The sequence below is a fragment of the Festucalex cinctus genome, chromosome 19, assembly GCF_051991245.1.
Source record: "Festucalex cinctus isolate MCC-2025b chromosome 19, RoL_Fcin_1.0, whole genome shotgun sequence".
Taxonomy (NCBI): domain Eukaryota; kingdom Metazoa; phylum Chordata; class Actinopteri; order Syngnathiformes; family Syngnathidae; genus Festucalex; species Festucalex cinctus.
This window is the reverse complement of record NC_135429.1, coordinates 14,266,393-14,287,582: the sequence shown is the minus strand read 5'-3', so window position 1 is coordinate 14,287,582 and position 21,190 is coordinate 14,266,393. Positions and strand designations below refer to the sequence as shown.

Sequence of the window (21,190 nt, the reverse complement as noted above, 5' to 3'; positions counted from 1 at the left end):
TGTCTTTTACTTCAGTCTGAATGGGCGTAACAGGGCAAAACTTTGTTTTGGTTGAGCAGGAAGAGCTACTTTGTAAATAGTAGTAAAATTTATATGATAGTATTTCACCATACTGTATGTACTTATCACTTACCAAATCACTGCACGTGCATGTCACCAGGAAACAAATATTCAAAAAAATAGTGACGAGAAGCGCCAACCTTGGTGGGGGTTTTATGTGTTTGGTTTGTCTTTTGGAGCACTGCAGTAAAATATTGAATTTCTGGAAAGACTTGGATTTTTCCTCAGCTGGAACAACCTTACAACCTGAACCTAAGGGTCAAATGGAAACAAATACGATTGGAAAATTCGTTTTGATTTTTAAAATGTATCTGTTCACTTTAAGCCTTCAATCATATTGGACCCCAAGTATTTTATTTTTATTTTTTATTTTTAATAAATTTTATATCTGTTCTAAATGTACAATGAAATGTACAATCAAGTATTTTTTCTACGTTTTCATACTGTTGAAAAATGTTAAACTAAAAGAAATATGGCTGCAACTTTTAGTCAGTGATACAGTAATTTCATAATAATGAATAAAATAGAGTTTAAATCATGAAAATGTACTGTACTGTAAAAAAAAAGAGTGATATTGATGTGTTGAGGTCGTTTTTCTGCCACTAGATGGCATTATTGCATATGCAAGATGTCGACGATAGCTCAGTGCATTTTCCTTTTCACGTTAAGAGCTATCTAATCTTTAACATGATGCAACTTGTGAAGTTCTGCACATTTTTAAAATCGTAAAACTGCTGGGGTCATTTAAAATATATATATGCAAGTAATTAGATGAGAAAAAGACGAGGATGATCATGTGCAGTGCATCAAAAAAATGTTGAAACTGTCCAAATTATGAAACACATAATATATGGAACCCTACCATATCGGTTCAAATCAAACCCCGCTGAACAGTCCTAGAATCGTATCGCAGACATGCATATCAAATCCTCTTTTACTGAAGATATGTGCACCTTCCTCTTCCTATAAACTAATGGTGTGTAAATGACTCATTGAGATTTTCACATGAACATTTTTATCAGTCAGCTGGGAAGCTGTTAAACACCTCTGCTCTCAGAGTAGGTCAAAACATATTGCATATAAAATAGGAAGCCAAATGACACATGGGTTTTATATACAGTGATACCTCGGTTTACGAACTTAATTGGTTCCCAGAGAGTGTGTGTAAACCGAAAAGTTCTTCTTCCGAACATTTATTTCCCATAAGAAACCATTAAAATGAGAATAATCCGTTCCCAGGTCCCTATAAAACATAATTTTCTACTAAATAAGCCTTAAAACTACACAAAAATATACCTTATTTTATGTATAATAAATGTGCTATTGTATTGTAATTAAAGAAATAAATTGTACTGTATAATAAAGTCGTTTTATTTTACTTTGTGAGGGTAGTTCTTAAGGATGGTAGCAATGGTAGACTTACTTCATTCGCGAGCGTTTCACCGCGTAGAGTGTTTATGGAACGGTTGTCGCTCATTCGCACGTTCGCGCTCACCGGAGCGGAGGAGGCGTGTCCCTTGGTGACAAGGAAGTGGAGCACTTTAGCGAGTCAACAAAAAGTGAGCACCGCCAACTACTTTCACCTCTTTCCTGGGACTAAACAGCCGTGGCACGATTTTCTCCTTTTTTGAGGTACGTGATGGCACTTTCGCTTTTTTTAGTGGCGCGAACTCCATTGACTACAATGCAAACGCGCCGCCGAATCGCCGTCCCTTGCTGGTAAGCATTAGGCTTAACACTAGCCTGTGGTGGGGTCTTTTTCGGTCCCATAATAGCAAAAGTACACTCAAAATGTCTATCAAACACAAACCGCGTCCGCACTAAAAGAAAGGAAGGGGGTGACGAACTGGGACGCCGTGAGCGTGCGTCAGCTTCTTGTGGCCGCCACCGTGGTGCTGTTCGACCGCGTGGTTTGGTTCGTCCGCCGAAAAGTAGTTCGTCAGCAGACTAAATTTTCGCGAATTTAATGTTCGTGAGGCGAAAAGTTCGTGAGCTGAAGCGTTCGTGAGCCGAGGTATCACTGTATTATAAAAAGTGACCTCGTGCTTACTAGGGATGTCACGAAAAGGGCAATATCGTGATATCGTAATATTAAAACTGCCACAATATCGTCATCGTCATGTTCATAATATTTGAAAGGAACACATCTGTAAAAAAAAGTCAGGTTGATTTCCATTTGTGCGGTTCTAGCACCCTCTAGTGACTATTTTATTAGTGCAATTTAATTTTAATGAGGGATGTTTTGGCCTTCTATGTTTAAAATCTATGCTAATTGTCAGATGAAGGGGAACCTAATTTGCTTGTGAAGCAATCAATGTGTGCTTGCATCACCAATGAAGTGCCTCAATATTGTTATTAGAGATTGTAGGTGGTTTTTATGCATTGCTGTTATGTACAAAAGCACAATATTGTGCTTTTTTTTTTCTTTAGTACGAGCTCTTTTTTTACAATATTGTGATCTTTTTTTTTAAATATCGCCAACGCCCCCACAATATCGTGATAATTATCATATCGTGACCTTCATATCATGATAATATCGTATCGTGATGTTTGCATATTGTTACATCCCTAGTGCTTAATTGTAGATTTCTCCAACACACTGAATTTGATTTTCACATTTTTGGAGCTTTTGGTGCGACAAATCTAACACATTCGAAAAAAAGAAGAAAAAAAAAAAAGGCAACTCAGACACGCAGGCAACTTCAAAGTTCGGTTTAAAATAGTAGTTGAAGTTATATAGTAACTTAAACAACTATAACATGAAGTAAACGAGCCATATAAACCATCTATGGCAATAAAGAAGTGATGAGGGCGAATCTTCTTTTGAACAAAGTGGACGAACAAGCTGAGCCAGGAAGAAAGTAGGAGGAGACAGACAAGCATCAAGATGGGCAGAGCCTCACCTGCTGTAAAAAAAAAAAAAGCTGTATCCTTGACCGACTGCTGAGACGCAAGGGACGGCCAGTGTGCTCATGCCAGATAAAGATGTGGACACATGCTTGAGAGCAAAGTGAAAGACAGCTGAACGTCAAGGAGGAGAAAAGTCAGACTTGGTTCCAGTCCGAAACAATAATAATAAAAAAAAAACAACAACAACAACATGGCAACTGTGCGGCGGATAACACTTTTACTTTGCATGTTATTGACGGTTTCTCGAGGACTGAGCCTGCCGAGCACGGCCCGCTCGGACCACCACGGCGGAAGTGAGACCGAACCGGGCGGCGATCACGGAACGACGTCAAACCCGCACACGGGGACAGACTCGGGTCACGATGTGACGGGAGACGGTCACGGTCATGGTGAGGGTGGGGGTCACGGAGGTGAGCCCATCACTACTCTCCCGATTGTGTCTTGGAAGTGGAGCCATGTTTCTGTCCCGTATTTGGTGGCTCTGTGGATTCTGGTCTCCTGGATCTGCAAACTCAGTGAGTCAGTTTAAATGTTGATTGAATGACATAATAATGAAGGCAACACAGTGATGGGAACAGTACAGGAGTTGTATTTAAAAAAAAAAAAAAAAAAAAAAAAAAAAAAAAATTCCTCCTACTCCATTATTGTACATAAGCAAACTTTTCAGGTAGTCTGTACTTTACTTGAGCCCTTCTTTTTCTACTTTAACTTTTTCATTTTACTTTGTTACTGTTCATTACTTTGTTTTCAAACTTTATGACTTTGCAGACGACGACACGACAAACAGTAAATAATAATAATAATAATAATAATAATAATAATAATAATAATAATAATAATAATAATAATAATAATAATAATAATAATAAATAAAGAGTCAATCAATCAGAAATAAAACAACTCATCATTATTTTTGATCATCAAAAATGTGCAAATGCTCGAAATGTCTGCTTCCCGACACTAAATATTCTCCAATTTCAAAATAAAACATATGCTTTCACTTAGGAAAATGACATTTTTTGCCAGTTTTCTGACATGTCACAGCCCAAACCAGTAACAGAATGATAATTATTTACAAATTTGTAATCGATTATCAAATGAATCGACAAATCGACTAATTGTTCGGAGACATTTTTAATTTAAAATTGTCAAAATATCAACAGCATTTGTAGTCCTTCATGAATGAAGACTGAATAAGACATTTGTAAACATCTTAAAAAATAATGACCAAACTAGTAACATAGTAAAACATCCATTTACACCCCGTACTTTTTTTTTTTTTTTAATTATTAAATTTTTTTTTTTTTGTTATCACTATGCAAACATGAAGCACGGAATAAACACCAATCACTGTTTAACAAAGAGTAATGGGGGGGGGGGGGGGGGATGCTTTTGTAATACACTGTAATGCAAAACGAAAATAATCCAACGAGTCGATTAATCGACTGAATAATCGATAGATTAATTGATTTGAAAAATATATTCGAGAGTGACAGCAATAATGTTTGTACATTTTGCTGCACTATCATTTTGAAATTATGACCTGTTTTTGAATAGGAAGAAATTGAAATAAAAATGAATTAAAATCAACAAATCAATTATTAAAGTAATCATTGGTTGCAGCCCTTAAAGTGAACTGTGGTCGTAATTTTGATAGAAATTTTGTGGTCTTATTAGGGAAAAATAAAATAGGGCGAGGCAAGATTATTCCCCATCCATGGTCTTATTTTGGAAAGTTGTTGGTGCGTTCTAAAAAGGATTCCTGAATCACGACGAATGTGTGCATAAAACATTAAAAAACATTAAAATGCATGTGTTAAAAAAATTAAAACATCCGTAATACAATAAAAATCAAAATCACCCATCCCTTCCAACATCACCTCCCACACACACATAGACATATAAAAATAAATGAATAAATAGATAAAAATATGGTGGGGCACAGCGAAACCATGTGAGGAAAGGCACCCAGGAAACACTGGAACTAAAAACTAAAAGACAACAAAATAAAAACTAAAAGAAATTAAAAGCTAAAAGAAAACAGAATAAAAGGCTAAAACAAAGAATAAGAAAAAAAATTAAAGAGGTTAAAAAGATTATTTCAATGCCGAACTAACACTGTGATGATTAAAGTGAATTATATTTTTGAAACAACAACAACAACAAAACATTCTTCCACTTTCTGATTTGTGTCAAGTTCCGATTTGTTCCAGCTAACTGTTTTAAAAAAAAATGGTCAGCTGACAACAGTTTGCGTTTGTTTTGGTTAAAATGTGAAGATTTGGTCGCTGTTCAGTGCAGGGGTGGATCTAGTCTAGAGGGATACAGGGCCGAGCCCCCCCCCCCAAAGTTGAAAATCCTTATCTTCAAGAAAGTTGTTATTTAGCAGTTTTTTCAAAATATTGATTGATTTCAGTGTAATTAATCAATTGCATCCTTCCATTTATCTGCATGCAGCCCTCAAATGCAAAAGTTTCCACACCCCTGCTTGAGAGGAATGTTGTACTGACCAGGGAGATTTTGGGAATGAAAACTTTGTTCGAGAGATGTCTGAGCACTGACCCTGTATTTTTTTTTTTGTTTGTTTGTTTGTTTTTTGTTTTTTTGATATGGCCCTTCATGATTTATGGTCCAAGAACCTGTGAAAGACTGCTTGCATCTCGTGGTCATTATTTTTCCTGTACACAACAAGAAGGAACACTGTAAATGATGGCACGAGCGTGTGTCCATGTTTGTGTATGCTTCACGATACATAAATAAGGGAATGTGGTCTTCCTTGTTGAATATGATGAAGGATTTGTGTCAGGTCAAAGAAGGCAATGTTACTCTGTGTATGTCAAAAAGATAAAAATAGGTCAGCATGGAATTGTAACAAGTTGAAACATGCAGTGTTGTGTTGGTATCAACGATGGTACTTCCGTTTGTCATTGGATTCAGAGCAATGTGACTATACGTCTGGTGCACATTTTATTACAGTTTTAATTAGTGTTGTTCTGATATCGTTTTTTGCCCCCCGATACCGATTCCGATACCCAGCTTTGCAGTATCGGCCGATACTGATACCATACCGATACCTAAGGTTGTTGATTTGTTTTTTTTTCCTCAACATGAGAGCTGTCCTGCCATTGGTGCAGAGCATTCAAGGGCCAATAGGATATCTTAGATCGGCATGCAGTGAGCACGTCACATATCAGTGAATGTCGTACACGAGCAAGACACAAGATGCTGCATCCCAAATCCTGTATTAGCGTTGGAATTAATGGTATCGGCTAGGGCTGGGTATCGATTCAGATTTCCAAAACCGATTCAATTCGATTAAGAAGGGCACGATTTGATTCGTTATTTGAAGGAATAACACTCCCGAAGTTGATCCCGTTAGCATTTGCTAACTTCCTGTTAGGCTAGCGATGTTTTAAAAATGAGGCGTGTTTTGTTTTAAATGTACAGTGCATGTAATTGTTAACTTTGTGTATTTAGTTTTACAGTTAACTCCAACTGTGGTGTCATTAAACAGCTTAAAGGATGCTTCGGGACAGCAGAATAACATACGCTACACACTTGCTAGTTGCTAATGCTACGGAAGCAAAATGGTGCATTCAGGGTACTTTCGCAACGTCGGAAACGTCGGCTTTCTTCACTGACGTTTTAATTAAGGGGAAAACAATCGGCCATTTCGCTCAATTGGCCGATTGTTTAGGCCTATGTTTGAAGGCCAATAATCAGCTGATTATAATCGGCAGCCGATTAATCGGTCGGGCACATTAATTTACCGGGGGGTGGGGGGGCCTTGTGTCGGGGGACTGTATTAAAAGTATCGATTCATGGTTTTATGAATCGATATTGGGCTATGAGAAGGAATATTGATTCGATATTTTAGACCCAGTCCTAGTATCGGCATGTTACTTGTGAGTACTCACAGATACCGATACCCCTTTTTTAATGCAGTATCGGCGCCTCTGCCGATGCCAGTACCGGTATTGGAACAACACTAATTTTAATAAGCTCTGCGGATGTTGATTTGTCTTATCTTGAAAGGATTTCAAACTACTGTATATGATAAAGTATGACTAATGTACTGTAAACACAAACACGATGCGCACACCCTCACTGTTGACTTTATCTCACTCATCGTCATGGATTGAAATCCGGACAATGGCACCAATTTTCCCAGATTTTGTTTCCTGCTTGAGGATTTACAATAGTGTGCTTTCTTTGGATCTCCACATTGCAGTCAAGTCATGTTAGGTTGTTATCCATGACAATGGCCAACACATATTCATGTAGAAGTTTGGTTTATACTATATTGCAAATGATATTAAACAGACTATTTATAGTAATTTATCTGAAGGAATGCACAGTGATGCTGTTTTCCAGTTAGTATGCGATAAGGCAATGTGTTATCTTCGTCATTGATTATTTTTGTTTTGAGCAGACATCAAGCCTCTTGAACTATGTCCTACTTACCCACTAGCCCATTGATTGCTTTTGTTCTATTGCAGATAACTATCTCTTGGAACTCTCTCTCCATCACTACTTGCCAAAACTCTAAATGATCCTTCTGTTTTGCTTATTTCTGTTTTCTAAGACTAAAAGGATTTAGCTATATCAGCCATCACATTTCCAACCCACTGATACTGCACAGCATATCATTAATGGCAACTTAAATTGCAAGACAGACAGACAGACAGACAGACAGACAGATAGATAGATAGATAGATAGATAGATAGATAGATAGATAGATAGATAGATAGATAGATAGATAGATAGATAGATAGATAGATAGATAGATAGATAGATAGATAGATAGATAGATAGATAGATAGATAGATAGACAGATAGTGGTCAAAAAGAATACAGTGATTAATCTGCATTAATACATGATTAAAACTCATTTGCTCCAAGCCATTTTTACAGAAGCAATCCGGGCTGTTTTACTGGATTTTGACTGATTTTGCAAGGCCCACAGAATAATGTGTTCTAGTGCTAACACGGAACCTACCAAAAGAAAGATTAAAGTCTCTTCTTTCATCAGGAAAAAAAAGTATATTTCTATCTGTTTCCGTTCTGCAGCAATTAGCATTAGAATATAGCTAAGTTTAATCAATTTTCACAAATCTATTTAGAATTGTGAGTAATTGAGCTTTTCTTTCCAACATGGCCCGGGTAATAACTACCATTTCTGCAACCGTTCTTTGCAGTTGAGAGGCTGCATCAAAACCTTCTGTATGCTCTAGCATGAAAAACAAACAAACATAAAACAAAGTATAAATACGTCTTTGGGACACTTAAAACAAATGGAAAAAAACGTAAGTATACGTTTTTGGGAGCAAATGAGTTAATGCAATAAATTTTTTTGTGATTAATCAATGAGTTAATACTTTAACTTTGACAGCACTAATAAAAAACTAAATAATATTAAATAATATTAAATAATATCAAATAATATTTAATAATAATAATAATAATAATAATAATAATAATAATAATAATAATAATAATAATAATAATATAACATTAAAAATTCCAATTATTTTGTATAAAACTTTTTTTTATCTAAGTACTCTTATTTTTATTATGAAGTAATTCAATTACTAGCTCAGTATCTTTTTGAGCAAGTAATGCATAACTATGACTACTAGTAATTATGTTTATAAAGTAACGTTCCCAGCACTGCTCATTAGTTGGTAAGGTTGATGCCTGAATGTGCAGCCATTCGAAAACAGCATATCCAGTTAATTGGTCAAGCGTCACAAATGTTACAATCAAAAATTATAAGCACTTTTTAATTATTATGATGCCAAGCAATTCTACATATCAGCCACAACAATAGGTACGCCTCTCTAACTTTTAATAGATGCACGTCCATCTAATGCAATTTTACCTCAATAATATAAAATGTTTGTTAATATGAATCTATATTGTGTAATATAACCTAAGGGTTGTAACTGGATTTGCACACCTGTGTGAGAGCTCATGTGTCAAACTATCAAACCTTTCTAAATAAGGCTTTTGTGCCTTGTCCTGCTCAAACAGGACGGAACAGTTGGCCAAATAAAACCGCCAGTCATGACTTGACAGAATCGGTGCTTTGGGAATGAACACACTATGAACTCGTATATTATGGAAAGAAAAATGCAAAGGGAAGATTATGCAGTGTTGGCGTAATCTGTATTACGTAAAATTTGTACATGCACAGAGACTGCCAAGTTTCTTTCCCAATAAAGTATGTAGTAAAAGAACAATGCAGCGACATTTATGTGTGTGTGTGTGTTATTTTTTTACTTTCAGCCCATAAACTTATGTCAGTTTGTTGTCGGTTGCGTTTCAACCTCCTCAAAGTTTTTTTTACCGCATAACAGAGGTCACAGTTTCATTTGGCACATGTTCAGATTACGTGCACTTACTGTACTGAATGCATGCTATTATTAAAGGCAACTCAAAATATTTCTTTGCAATACTATGTTCTATGCAGTCCCACTAGTCTAAATATGGTGCTCTGGTTGAAATTGCATTAGTGGATTATGAAGAAAGCCACAAAATCAACCCTTTTTTTTTTGGGGGGGGGGGGGGGGGATCCACGTCAGAGTGGCCATTTTTGTACTTGCTGTTGATTGAACATTACAATCACAGGTGCTCAGAGCTCAGGTGACGACCAATCACGGCTCAGCTTTTTTCTGAGTTTTCTTCTTCTTCTTCTTCTTCTTCTTCTTCTTCTTCTCCTGATTCTTCTTATTTCTCTTCTTCTTCTTCTTCTTCTTCTTCTTCTTCTTCTTCTTCTTCTTCTTCTTCTTCTTCACCTTCTTTTTCTCCTCCTCCTCTCGATTTGTCTTATTTCTCTTCTTCTTCTTCTTCTTCTTCTTCTTCTTCTTCTTCCTATTCTTCTTCTTCTTCTTCTCCTGATTCTTCTTATTTCTCTTCTTCTTCTTCTTCTTCTTCTTCTTCTTCTTCACCTTCTTTTTCTCCTCCTCCTCTCGATTTGTCTTATTTCTCTTCTTCTTCTTCTTCTTCTTCTTCTTCTTCTTCTTCTTCTTCTTCTTCTTCTTCTTCCTCTTCTTCTTCTTCTTCTTCTTCTTCTTCTTCTTCTCCTCAAAGGGGGCGGCCATTTTGCCACTTGCTGTCGACGGCTCAGGTAACGACCAATCACCGGTCACCTGTTTTCAAGTGGCGAATTGGCCGCCCCCTGAGATGGATCGAAATGGGTGGATTTTGCTGTTTTATTCATATTCCAGAAATGCGATATTAATATATTTCTTTTGGTATGTAGCCCTTGGAAGAAATCAGTTGTACACCCTGGCTAAATGGCGAAGCTAACCTGTTATTTTTGGATGAAATAATCTGAACTTGTCAACAAAGCGTAATTCCATTAACTTCTTATGTGAAACAAAACAAAATATTTTGGTGACTCATTTCAGATTAACAATCATGCACAATATAAACTCAAGTATTGAAAATTCACACCTATTCTTTTTGGATCTTAAGTTTTTCTTCCAAATAGCACTTTTTTTTTTCTTTTTTTTTGGCCACATTAAATCAAGGGAAAGCTTTAACTAAAGATTATGCAACAGCGGTGTCAATCATTACTCTGCCCAAAGCTGCAAGATGAAGCAGTAGAAATTTAGCCAAACACGTCCAGAGCACTTTACTTATCACTTAATCCTCCACTATGAGAGCGGCATGGTAAACGTTGACAGATGTGTAAATGTGATATATGAGAACGGAAATGAGTGGTGGGTGTTGGACAGCTTTTCTGGACATCCGTTACACTTCATTTAATTCAACTCTCAACTTTGGTCTTAGAGGTGATATAAAAAGGCCGAGTCCAGTGTTCTTCCCACTCCGTCGCCTGACAGGAAGAAGAGGGGATCCAAAGGCACATATAAAGATAGAAAAATGTCAACTCGAAGCAAGTAGGAGACAATTTAAAGGGAAAAAAGTAAGAAGCAGAAAAACTTCATCTTATCAGTGTGAAAGACTGCCAGACAGATTTTCACATCACAGGACTTTTTTTTTTTTTTTTTTTTTTTCTTTAGAGAGACTTTTGATATTTTCCTGTCCAAATGGAACCACGCGGACATGTGCACATTTGGCTCCTAGGGTCAGTATTGTTGATTTGTTTCATCCCCGGGGTCACAGTGGAGAATGGCGGCCATCACGGTTCCGGATCCAACGCAAGCGATCATGGCCACTCTTCCAGCATCACCGGGATTCCCATCGTGTCTTTTAAGTGGCATCATGTGGAGACCCCTTATCTGATTGCGTTATGGGTCGTGGTTGCTTTTTTGTCAAAACTGGGTATGTAAGCAAACAACGTTTGTTCATATAAATCAGTAATCTTGACTGGTAGATGTAAACCTTTCTTTTAATCTTATGAGGAAAAAGCACAAGGTAAAAAAGATGCATCCTTTATTTTTGTTAATATAAAAGATGTAAGAACATTCCTTAGTCAGAAAGAATATTAAAAAAAAAAAAAAAAAAAAAAAAACTACTTACATCTCACTTAAAGTTATATTATTTTCTCAATTTTTTGCGACCAACCTCTCCGAAGCCAACAAGTGAATTCAAATGTTAAAAAATAAATTAAAATATTGAGTACGTTAGGATCGGTAAGTTAGTTAGCAAGGAAGTTGCGAGCATTGGGAATCAGCAACTGTTAAAGTAAGAAAGAAAAAAAAAACTCCCAATGAATGCAACCCCATCACACAAATCATCCCCACTGACATAAATCAACATTGTGAAATGTGGCTTTTTCACTGGTTCACTGGGCTTGATTATTAAGCCATAAAGTCAAGCGACCTTAACCAAACGTCTGTTTAGTTATGCAAAGATATTTCATATACACAGCCGCAATGGTTAACGATATGCCAAGGACAAAAAGTTCAACAGTTGATCATTTGCAAATTTTGCAACCACGTTCGAGTTTTAAGTTTTATGATTTAGTTATTACGTGAGGTCTAAAATCTTGTCTGGCAGCAAAAGACAATCCTTTAAAATCAAAAAGTGGATTTGAGATTTTAATTTTCAAACCCCTCTACCATATCATTCAGATAATCTGTACAAATTATTTCCTGGCGTGCATTTATGTATCTTCCTTTCTAATTCTCACATTTATTTACGTTCCAACAGTAATCGAGGCCAACCACCATGTGACGAACATAATCCCAGAGAGCGCCCTGCTCATCTGCTTCGGCTTCATCCTCGGCGGCATGATCTGGGGTGCGGACAAGGTGCAGACCTTCAAGTTGACCCCCACCGTCTTCTTCTTCTACCTGCTGCCTCAAATCATCCTGGATGCGGGCTACTTCATGCCAAACAAGCTGTTCTTCAGCAACATGGGGACCATCCTGGTCTACGCCATCATTGGGACCTGCTGGAACGCTGCTAGCGTGGGGCTCTCGCTGTGGGGCTGTCACAAGGGAGGAGCCATGGGTAAGATGGGATCTGAATCACATTTAGTATTAAGTATGTTAAAATTGTGGAATTGTGAACTACACTCTTAAAACTGCTGGGTGAAAAGTAACCCAAGAATTGGGTAGCCAGGTTATCTGTATAGCTGTAACACAAATTTTATTTCCAATTTTCCGTTCTGATTGTTTTTGGTTGTGATGCAAGCCACCCATTATCCAAAATGGCAATCAGCTTCAGTCCACTCAAATCCAATCTTCAACCCAGCCTGCTTGGTCAGAAATAAATAAATAACCCAACATTGGGTAAAAGTAACCTAATCTGCTCAGAATCCACAGCTACCCATCAAGTGGGTTAGAAAAAAAAACATTTTTTTAGTGTGTACGTTGCATGAAAAAACATGGTTGATCTCACCAGATGGTCTGATTGATTATTATTGATTATACTCTAAAAATGATTTAAGTAAAAAAATAATCCAAATTGCGTAAAAAATGCCACAAAGCAACCATTTGTTGTTGTTGTTGTTGTTTTGTGGTTTATTTGTTTGACTCAACTTTTTGGGTTAATTGAATAACCCAGTTGAACTTGGTCAAAAATGAACAGACATGACTTTTTGAGTTTTTTTTTATTTTTTATCCAAAACGCTGGCTCAAATTAAATAACCCAATTGAACTGGGTCGAAAATGAACTGACCCAACTTTCTGAGCTATTTAACCCCAAAGGTTTATTTTATTTTATTTTATTTTATTTTATTTTATTTTATTTTATTTTATTTTATTTTATTTTATTTTATTTTATTTTAAAATTTAATGTAAATTTTAATCAACCTTTTTATTTCAATTTTACCCAACATTTTTGGGTTAAATTAAATTCAGCAATGCAATGTTTGCGTTATTTTGTGGGCTATTCATTTAACCCAACTTAAAAGGTTAATTAAATAACCCAAAAAGTTGAATTGGTCCCTTTTTGACCCAATTTGTGTTACTTGTGACCCAACTGATTTTAGAGTGCATAAAAAGAAAATCTATTACACCCCATTCCCCCCCGCCCCTCCGATTATTTGAACCTTAGACTAGTCAAGGACAATTTAGCGTCTTCAGTTAACCCAGTGCTTCTCAATTATTTTGTGATTTTCTCTCATGCCCCCCCCCCCGACTAAAAATAAATATAAATAAATTAATAGAATTATCTCCGTCTCTCTCTGCCTGTCTTTTCATCCCTGTTAAATATTTTTTTATGGTGTTACTTGAGGGTCTACTACACTTCATACTCAAAACTCTGTGCTGTGTGCAAAAAAACCCTACACCACCGATCGAATGCTCGCTGCCCCCTAATGTAGTGGAGGTGCAATTGCACTTTATTCTAAGACAGTTAAAAAAATAAAATAAAATAAAAATAAAAACGCATGTTCCCCGAGGTCAAACGCGCCCCCCTTGACGAAGCCTCGTGCCCCCCTGGGGGGGCCCGCCCCACTATTTGAGAATCACTGAGTTAACCTAACATGCATGTTTTTGGAATACGGGAGGAAGACATAGTATGAACACAACACACAGGTAGTGCAAAAGTTCACAATGTATATCGCATACACAAAATATAATGTACATATACTGTATGCGCAGATCAAAGTTCCAGCTTTAGTCTAATGAATAACTCAAAACTGAGTGTAAGCGCTGATTAAAGTCCAACTGAAATTAAAACCACTGTTTTGTAACTGCAAAATTACAGTCGGCCTTCTGACCTTTTGCAGGTGACCTGGACATCGGCCTGCTGCAGTATCTTCTATTCGGCAGTCTGATCGCTGCCGTGGACCCGGTAGCTGTGCTCGCTGTGTTTGAACAGGTCCACGTCAATGAGGTCCTCTTCATCCTGGTGTTTGGAGAGTCGCTGCTCAACGACGGCGTGACAGTGGTCCGTACGCGCCATTCTAATATGACCGCAGTTAGACGTTTCTGAACAAGACGAGATTAGAAACTGTTGAGGAAAAATACAATTCGACTTTTATATGTGCATGAATGCATGAAATCGTAGCGTTTTGGTCTGCTAGCACACATACGATCATGAACTCAATGAACCATTCCAAAGTGGATTACGCATCTGCAGAATTTGCCCTCAATAAAATCATAAAGAAACTCAGACACCATCTCCACTCGTAACTCTGAATCGTTAATCCGAACGGTTGTATCATTGAACTGTGCGCTCTTTTTGGGCAGAAAGGATTTTGTACATCTATCGTCTGTTACTCCTGAAAAAATGTGGTGTGCCACAAGGCTCTATGCTTATCCCCTTGTGCTTGCTTTGGCCAGTTAATTCATCCTTAATTCTCCCTCTCTACTTTAGGTGCTCTTCAATGTATTTGATTCCTTTGTCTCCCTGGGAGGATCCCAAATTGACGCTGTGGAGATAATCAAAGGAATAAGTAAGGAGTCCTCGTAAAATGGCATGCGAGAAGAACGTGAATTATTTGAAACAAATATTCTCCCCATTGTCTCCAGTTTCCTTCTTTGTGGTGGCATTCGGCGGCTCCCTCCTCGGCATGGTGTTTGGTTTGCTGCTCTCGCTTCTAACCAGATGCACCAAAAATGTTCAGATCATTGAGGCAGGCTTCATCTTTGTGTTGGGGTACCTCTCCTACCTCACTGCTGAGATGCTCTCCCTTTCTGCCATTCTAGCGTAAGTGCTCTTTAAAGAAGATTTACAGATTTTGTGAAGTACATAATTCATTCCAGTTTTTTTTTTAACTCAACTCAACTCAACTCAACTTTATTTATAAAGCGCTTTAAGAACAGGCCTTGCTGTATACAAAGTGCTGTATATAAACATCAGTTTTGCAGTAAACAAAGACAAAGCAAACATTTTGAAGTGCGAATGCAGGTTGTTGTTGTTGTTGTTTTTTTTATACATTTTACATCAGTGAATAAGAAGTAGTGAATAAAGAGATAAATAAATACATAAATAAGTAGACTAAACATCAAAACAAACATTTAAACAAATTAACTACATTTCAATTTATAGATCTGGGCTTTTCATAACGTGTGGGAGTGATTTTTGTCCTAAACCCCCACACACCCAGCCTGTATTTCGCCATTTTGTGTTTGTTTTGTAAACAGCTGGACGTTTCTGTGGAAAGACAGTGTTTACACCCCTCCAGCCAATCGCAGAGCGGGGGGGTGGAGTGTCGCAAACGGGGCCGGGCGAAGGTGTCAGCTGCGTGACGTCACTCCCGCGGCAATTTGAAAGCATGAACGGATTATTATTATTTTTTTCCACTCACTCACTCACTCACTCACTCACTCACTCACTCACTCACTCACTCACTCACTCACTCACTCTCTCACTCACAGAAGCTTACATGTGTGAATGAGTGAGTGAAAAAAAATAAAATCCGTGCGTGCTTTCAAATTGCGGGAGTGACGTCACGCAGCTGACGCGTTCGGCCGGCCCCGTTTGTGACACTCCACCCCCCCCGCTCTGCGATTGGCTGGAGGGGTGTAAACACTGTCTTTGCACAGAAACGTCCCGCTGTTTACAAAACAAGCACAAAATGGCAAAATAAAGGCTGGGGGTGTGGGGGTTTCGGACAAAATCACTCCCACACGTTATGAAAAGCCCATATCTATAAATTGAAAAGTAGTAAATCCTGTATTTAAAAAGTGCATTTTCCTGAGTGAAACCGGCAGACAGCCCCTTGAAAGTCAATCTGTTGTCCTCGCTGTAGGATTGTCTTCTGTGGCGTCAGCTGCCAAAAGTACATCAACGCAAACATGGATGAGAGATCCGTCACCACGGTCAAATATGCCATGAAGGTGCTCGCCAATGGGTCAGAAACCATCATTTTCGTGTTCCTCGGGATTTCTGCCGTCGATAAGACGTTATGGGTGTGGAACACGGGCTTTGTCCTCCTCACGCTCCTCTTCATCTTTGTGTATCGCTTCATCGGTAAGACTTTTGTTTATTTTCAGTGAAATGTATCTATGTCATTGCGATAAGATCAAAAGTCCCTATTTCCGGCAGGTGTTTTTTTCCTAACCTGGATCATGAACAAATTCCGGCTGGTGCCATTGGAACTCATCGATCAGATTATTATGAGCTACGGTGGCCTGCGAGGGGCGGTCGCCTACGGCCTGGCGGTGATGCTGGACGGGAGTAAGATTAAGGAGAAGAATTTAATGGTCTCCACGACTCTGATTGTAGTTTATTTCACTGTCATCCTTCAGGTAATTGTTTTATGTTTACAAAAAGACTCTTGCTAAAGTTAATGATTTAATTTTATCTCTCATCTATCTTTGGATTGCAGGGAGTAACGATGAAACCTCTTGTCAGTTGGCTCAAAGTAAAGAGAGCTGCAGTCTGTGACGTCACACTTATTGAAAAAGTGCAGAATAAGGTGAATTTGAGAAACTTAAAGCGAAAATCAGCCTTACATATTTCTTGACAATAATGTGAAAAGTGACCTCAAAAGTCTAAACATGACATTCTTGTTAATATTCCATTTGTGGAATATGAGTTATGAAGCAAAATCCATCCATCCATCCATCCATCCATTTTCTTGACCGCTTATTCCTCACAAGGGTCGCGGGGGGTGCTGGCGCCTATCTCAGCTGGCTATGGGACACCCTGGACTGGTTGCCAGCCAATCGCAGAACTCATATTCCACTAACGCAATATTAATAAAAATACCGTATTTAGGCTAGTGGAGCTAAATAGAACATATTGTCAAAAAAAAAATATATATATGCGATTGACTTCCTCTTTAAAAAAAAAATGTCTGTTTTCAGGTCTTTGATCACATGCTCGTCGCCATTGAAGATATATCTGGGCAAATTGGGCACAACTACATGAGAGACAAGTATGACAACACATTTATTAGAATTTAACATTTTAATGGCTTGAATGAAGATACAAATAAATGTGTTTTTTTTTTATATATATATATATATATATATATATATTCTTCCTGTGAAGATGGAGTCATTTTGAGGAGAAATGGATGTCCGGAGTTTTCATGAAGCCATCCGCACGGAAAAATCGTGACTATGTCTTCAAAGTTTTCCATCAGCTGAACCTAAAGGATGCGATGAGTTATGTGGCTGAGGTGGGTGGCCTAAACAGCATCTATTTGTTGTTGCTGTTGTTGTTTATTCACCACATAAATGATGAGGAAACGTAAAAAAAAAAGAATGATTATGCTGTTTGTGCAGGGTGAACGGAGGGGTTCTCTGGAGTTCATCCGCAATGAGTCGGCGTTTGTTGACTTCAAGAAGAAGTATAGCGACAAATTCTCAGAGGTGATGCCGGACATCATGGCTGACATGACAGAAGATCGTGGTACAATGTCCTCCATGGGGTGAGCGGAATTGTGTAATAGACTGGGAATGTCAAACTACCAACTCTAGGAATTAACCTGTCAAATCAAAACTAAACGTAAAACATAAAAGGATATATGGCTTTACCTTTACAGACGAGACCCTGTGCCATCAGTGAGCTTGGAAATGCACGAACAGACCATAAAAGGTGCGAGAGAAGCAGAGGACATCAACAGCCACCATCTGCTGCAGCAACACTTGTACAAAGGCAGGAAACAGGTAGCATGTTCCACAGATCAAGCTTTCAAATGGAGAATGAACTTCGGACTGATGACTAACATCCATTCTCAAAATCCTAGCACCGGCACAGGTACAGCCGCAGTCATTTTGAGGTCAACAAAGATGAAAATGAGGTGCAGGAGATCTTCCAGAGGACCATGAGAAGTCGTTTGGAGTCGTTCAAGTCAGCGAAGATGGGTGTTGCGCCGCCAAAGACGATAAGCAAACACCAAAAGAAAGAACAGCAACAAAAGGTCAAACACTCATTCAGTTCTGAGCAGATCTTGACTATTGACGATTTACAAGAAGTCTTCAACCGAGTGGCTCTTTAGTCCCTCTCCTGTGGCTCTCTGTGGATCTCTTAAAAAAAAAAAAAAAATATATATATATATATATATATATATATATATATATATATATATATATATATATATATATATATATATATATATTATTTAAATTAATTAATTAATTAGATTAAAAAATATATATAATAAAAATGTCAGAGTCCAAATTTGTAAGTTGTCAGAAAAGGAAAACGAGAAAACGATGAGAAAGTGTAAAAAAAAAAAAAAAAAAAAAAGTAAAAGTAAAAAGTAAAAGTAAAAAAAAAAGTGACCATAAAATGTCCATAAAGGAAGAGGAAAAGAAGAAATTTACCATATAACGTACACAAAATTGCCACAAAAAAAAAACATTCTAAAAGTAACTAAAAACAAAAGAAGTCCCAAAATTACCATATAATGTACACAAATTGCCAAGAAAGTCAGAAAATGTATCTTTAAAAAGGCAGAAAAGAAAAGCTTTTAGAAAGTAACTATAAAATGTCCAAAACCAAATAAATCCCCAAATTTGTCATATGATGTGCATATATTGCCAAAAAGTCATAAAATTGATAAAAAAAAAAGTAGAAAACATTTAAAAAGTAACGATAAAATGTCCAAAAAGAAAATACCAACAATTAAAAAATAAAATATTCACACAATTGCCAAAAATATCAGAATATTGATCACAAAAGGCAGAAAAAAAGTAAAAAAAATAGTTATGAAATGTGAAAAAAAAAAAAAAAAAAAAAAAGGAAGAAGAGAGGCAGAAACTGACAATATCCATAAAATTGCCAAAAAAAATGTCAGGTATTTGACAGAAAGGCAGAAAATCTATTTTGTGTTATGTTGTAGATCTAATTAACTTTTACGCCCTCTGCACATTAGACGAACACTAACACACTGTTTCATTCATCACAATGTTCAAATGTTTTGCGGTGATTCTTGGTTTTGGTATTTACTGAATGTAAAAAACTCCTTTTCCTATATTGCAGATGTCATCCAAAAAATCTACAGATAAAAGTAAAAGCTACCATTCTGGCGATGAAGGTTTGTATCACTGCTCGACACAACAAAAGCTACAGCGCTTAATATCACATGTATTTCCTCGTGACATTTCCAACATCTTTCGTTCTAGATTTTGAGTTCTCAGAAGGAGACAGCGCGTCTGGCTACGAAGCATCTGGGGACTCGCTCCCCATGAGGCTCACCTACAGAGTGGGAGGTAAAACGAATCCATCAGCTCAGTTGTTTATTCATTTCCAGACTTGTCACAATCGCACATTTTCTCATTCTCCAGCTGGAATTGAGAATCCAGCCTTCATGCCCGAGCTGGACTCGACGGCGCCCGTGCAGATCCCGCCGTGGTTAGCGGAGGCCGAGCTCGACAGCAGCATGGTGGCCCCCTCGCAGAGGGCCCAAGTGAGGCTGCCGTGGACGCCCAGCAACCTGCGACGTCTCGCCCCGCTGCGGATCAGTACTCGTTCCACAGACTCCTTCATGGAAGCGGACGCACCTGCCGCACAAGAGAGGGATGAAGACGGCTTTCCAATCCCGTTAACGCCACCGCCGCCGCCGCCGCCTTCCGACAGACATGAAGATCACATGTAGCCTCCCTCTTCATCTCCTTTAACTTAGCTGCCAAAGACACAGAACATTACCTCAGACTTTGCACTGTCTCTTCTAGAAAGGGATTTTTCGTGTGAGACTGGTTAAACGCAACCCCTTTTAACAACCTTTGTACTCTTGACACGTTGACCCATGTAGTTCCAGCTTCACCATTTTCTGGCACACTGGCAGGTTACTCACCTACCATGTTAAGCATTATGATGTACATAGCATCAGGTACAAAATGCGCACACAGGGCATCTTAACCAAAATTGTGAAGCAGTTTTTCAAAGTATGTAATGTGTATAGCGTTTTATGTGATGTGTAGGCTACAGTGTAGCATTAAATAGATGTTTATCTCGATTGTCTTTCAACGCACCAGCCCTTGAGATAAAACATGAATGGCTAAACAAACTAGCTGCCTTAATGATGAAGGAATATATTTATTCACTTCTTTTTTTTTATTCATACGGCAAAATCATGTAAAATATCTTAATTATAGTCCGTAGGGGTTATTTACCTTCTATAAAGTTGAACTATTGTACTGTTTTGAGCTGGATGTAGATTTTTTTAATTAAAAACAGAAAAAGAAATGTGAAGTTGTTGTTTTTTTCCCGTGACACATCCATTTCCTCTACACAGTCGACTTGATGCACTAATGAAGCAACTAGCAAGTATGGTTAAATGTTGACGAGAAGCAAACTGTTACTGTGAAGGTAAGAGGAAAATCTTGAGGCTATCACATTTGTACCGTGAAAAGTAAAACCAAAATTATACGTATACAACAGTCTTCCCTCGCTATAACGCGGTTCACTTTTCGCGGTCTCGCTGTATCGCGGATTTTTTTTAAAGTGCAATTTTGCATATTTTTTTACAGTAATATACCCATTTTATAACATTTATGAAGGTTTGAACATTGGCAATGTTTGAACAAGAGAGAAATGTGAGAACATGTAAATGCCTCAATGAGAAAAGTGTATAAATTGTGCGGTCGGGGATTTTAGAGCCTTAAAACATTTATAAGAGTTGTAAAACATAAAGCTAACTACTTCGCGGATTTCATTTATTGCGGGTATTTTTTGGAACCTAACCCCAGCGGAAAACGAGGGAACACTGTATTGTATTTTCATCTATCTACTCGAATGACATGTAGAGACGTGCAGAACAATTAAATGTTGTTCCACTAGGTGGCAGAAGGCGTACCCACCTGTTGCCATTCATTCAACTGAGTAGCTTTGTGTTCAAATTAAAAGACCCACATTTCACACTATGTAAACTTATGAGGGCTAATTGTTGACTATCAG

General features: G+C 37.7%; 1 protein-coding gene across 1 annotated transcript; it reads left to right on the top strand.

The window, feature by feature from the left end:
* The first annotated feature begins 3,010 nt into the window (after nt 1-3,010).
* On the top strand, nt 3,011-20,479 carry LOC144007619 (sodium/hydrogen exchanger 3-like). Its single transcript, XM_077507418.1, has 16 exons — nt 3,011-3,485; nt 12,095-12,397; nt 14,121-14,281; nt 14,711-14,789; nt 14,866-15,043; nt 16,089-16,309; nt 16,385-16,587; nt 16,668-16,757; nt 17,149-17,219; nt 17,336-17,465; nt 17,572-17,717; nt 17,832-17,955; nt 18,036-18,209; nt 19,274-19,328; nt 19,417-19,503; nt 19,579-20,479. Exons 1-16 carry the CDS (start codon nt 3,161-3,163, stop codon nt 19,887-19,889), a joined length of 2,658 nt encoding a protein of 885 aa, XP_077363544.1. The 5' UTR covers nt 3,011-3,160; the 3' UTR covers nt 19,890-20,479.
* The last annotated feature ends 711 nt before the right edge of the window (nt 20,480-21,190 follow it).

What these genes read in the sequence shown, in the direction of transcription:
- LOC144007619 (XM_077507418.1), top strand. Translation starts at nt 3,161, where the DNA reads ATGGCAACTGTGCGGCGGATAACACTTTTACTTTGCATGTTATTGACG. An exon ending in CTCCTGGATCTGCAAACTCA is followed by an intron (nt 3,486 to 12,094) that starts GTGAGTCAGTTT and finishes ACGTTCCAACAG; the next exon opens with TAATCGAGGCCAACCACCAT. An exon ending in TGTACAAAGGCAGGAAACAG is followed by an intron (nt 17,956 to 18,035) that starts GTAGCATGTTCC and finishes TCAAAATCCTAG; the next exon opens with CACCGGCACAGGTACAGCCG.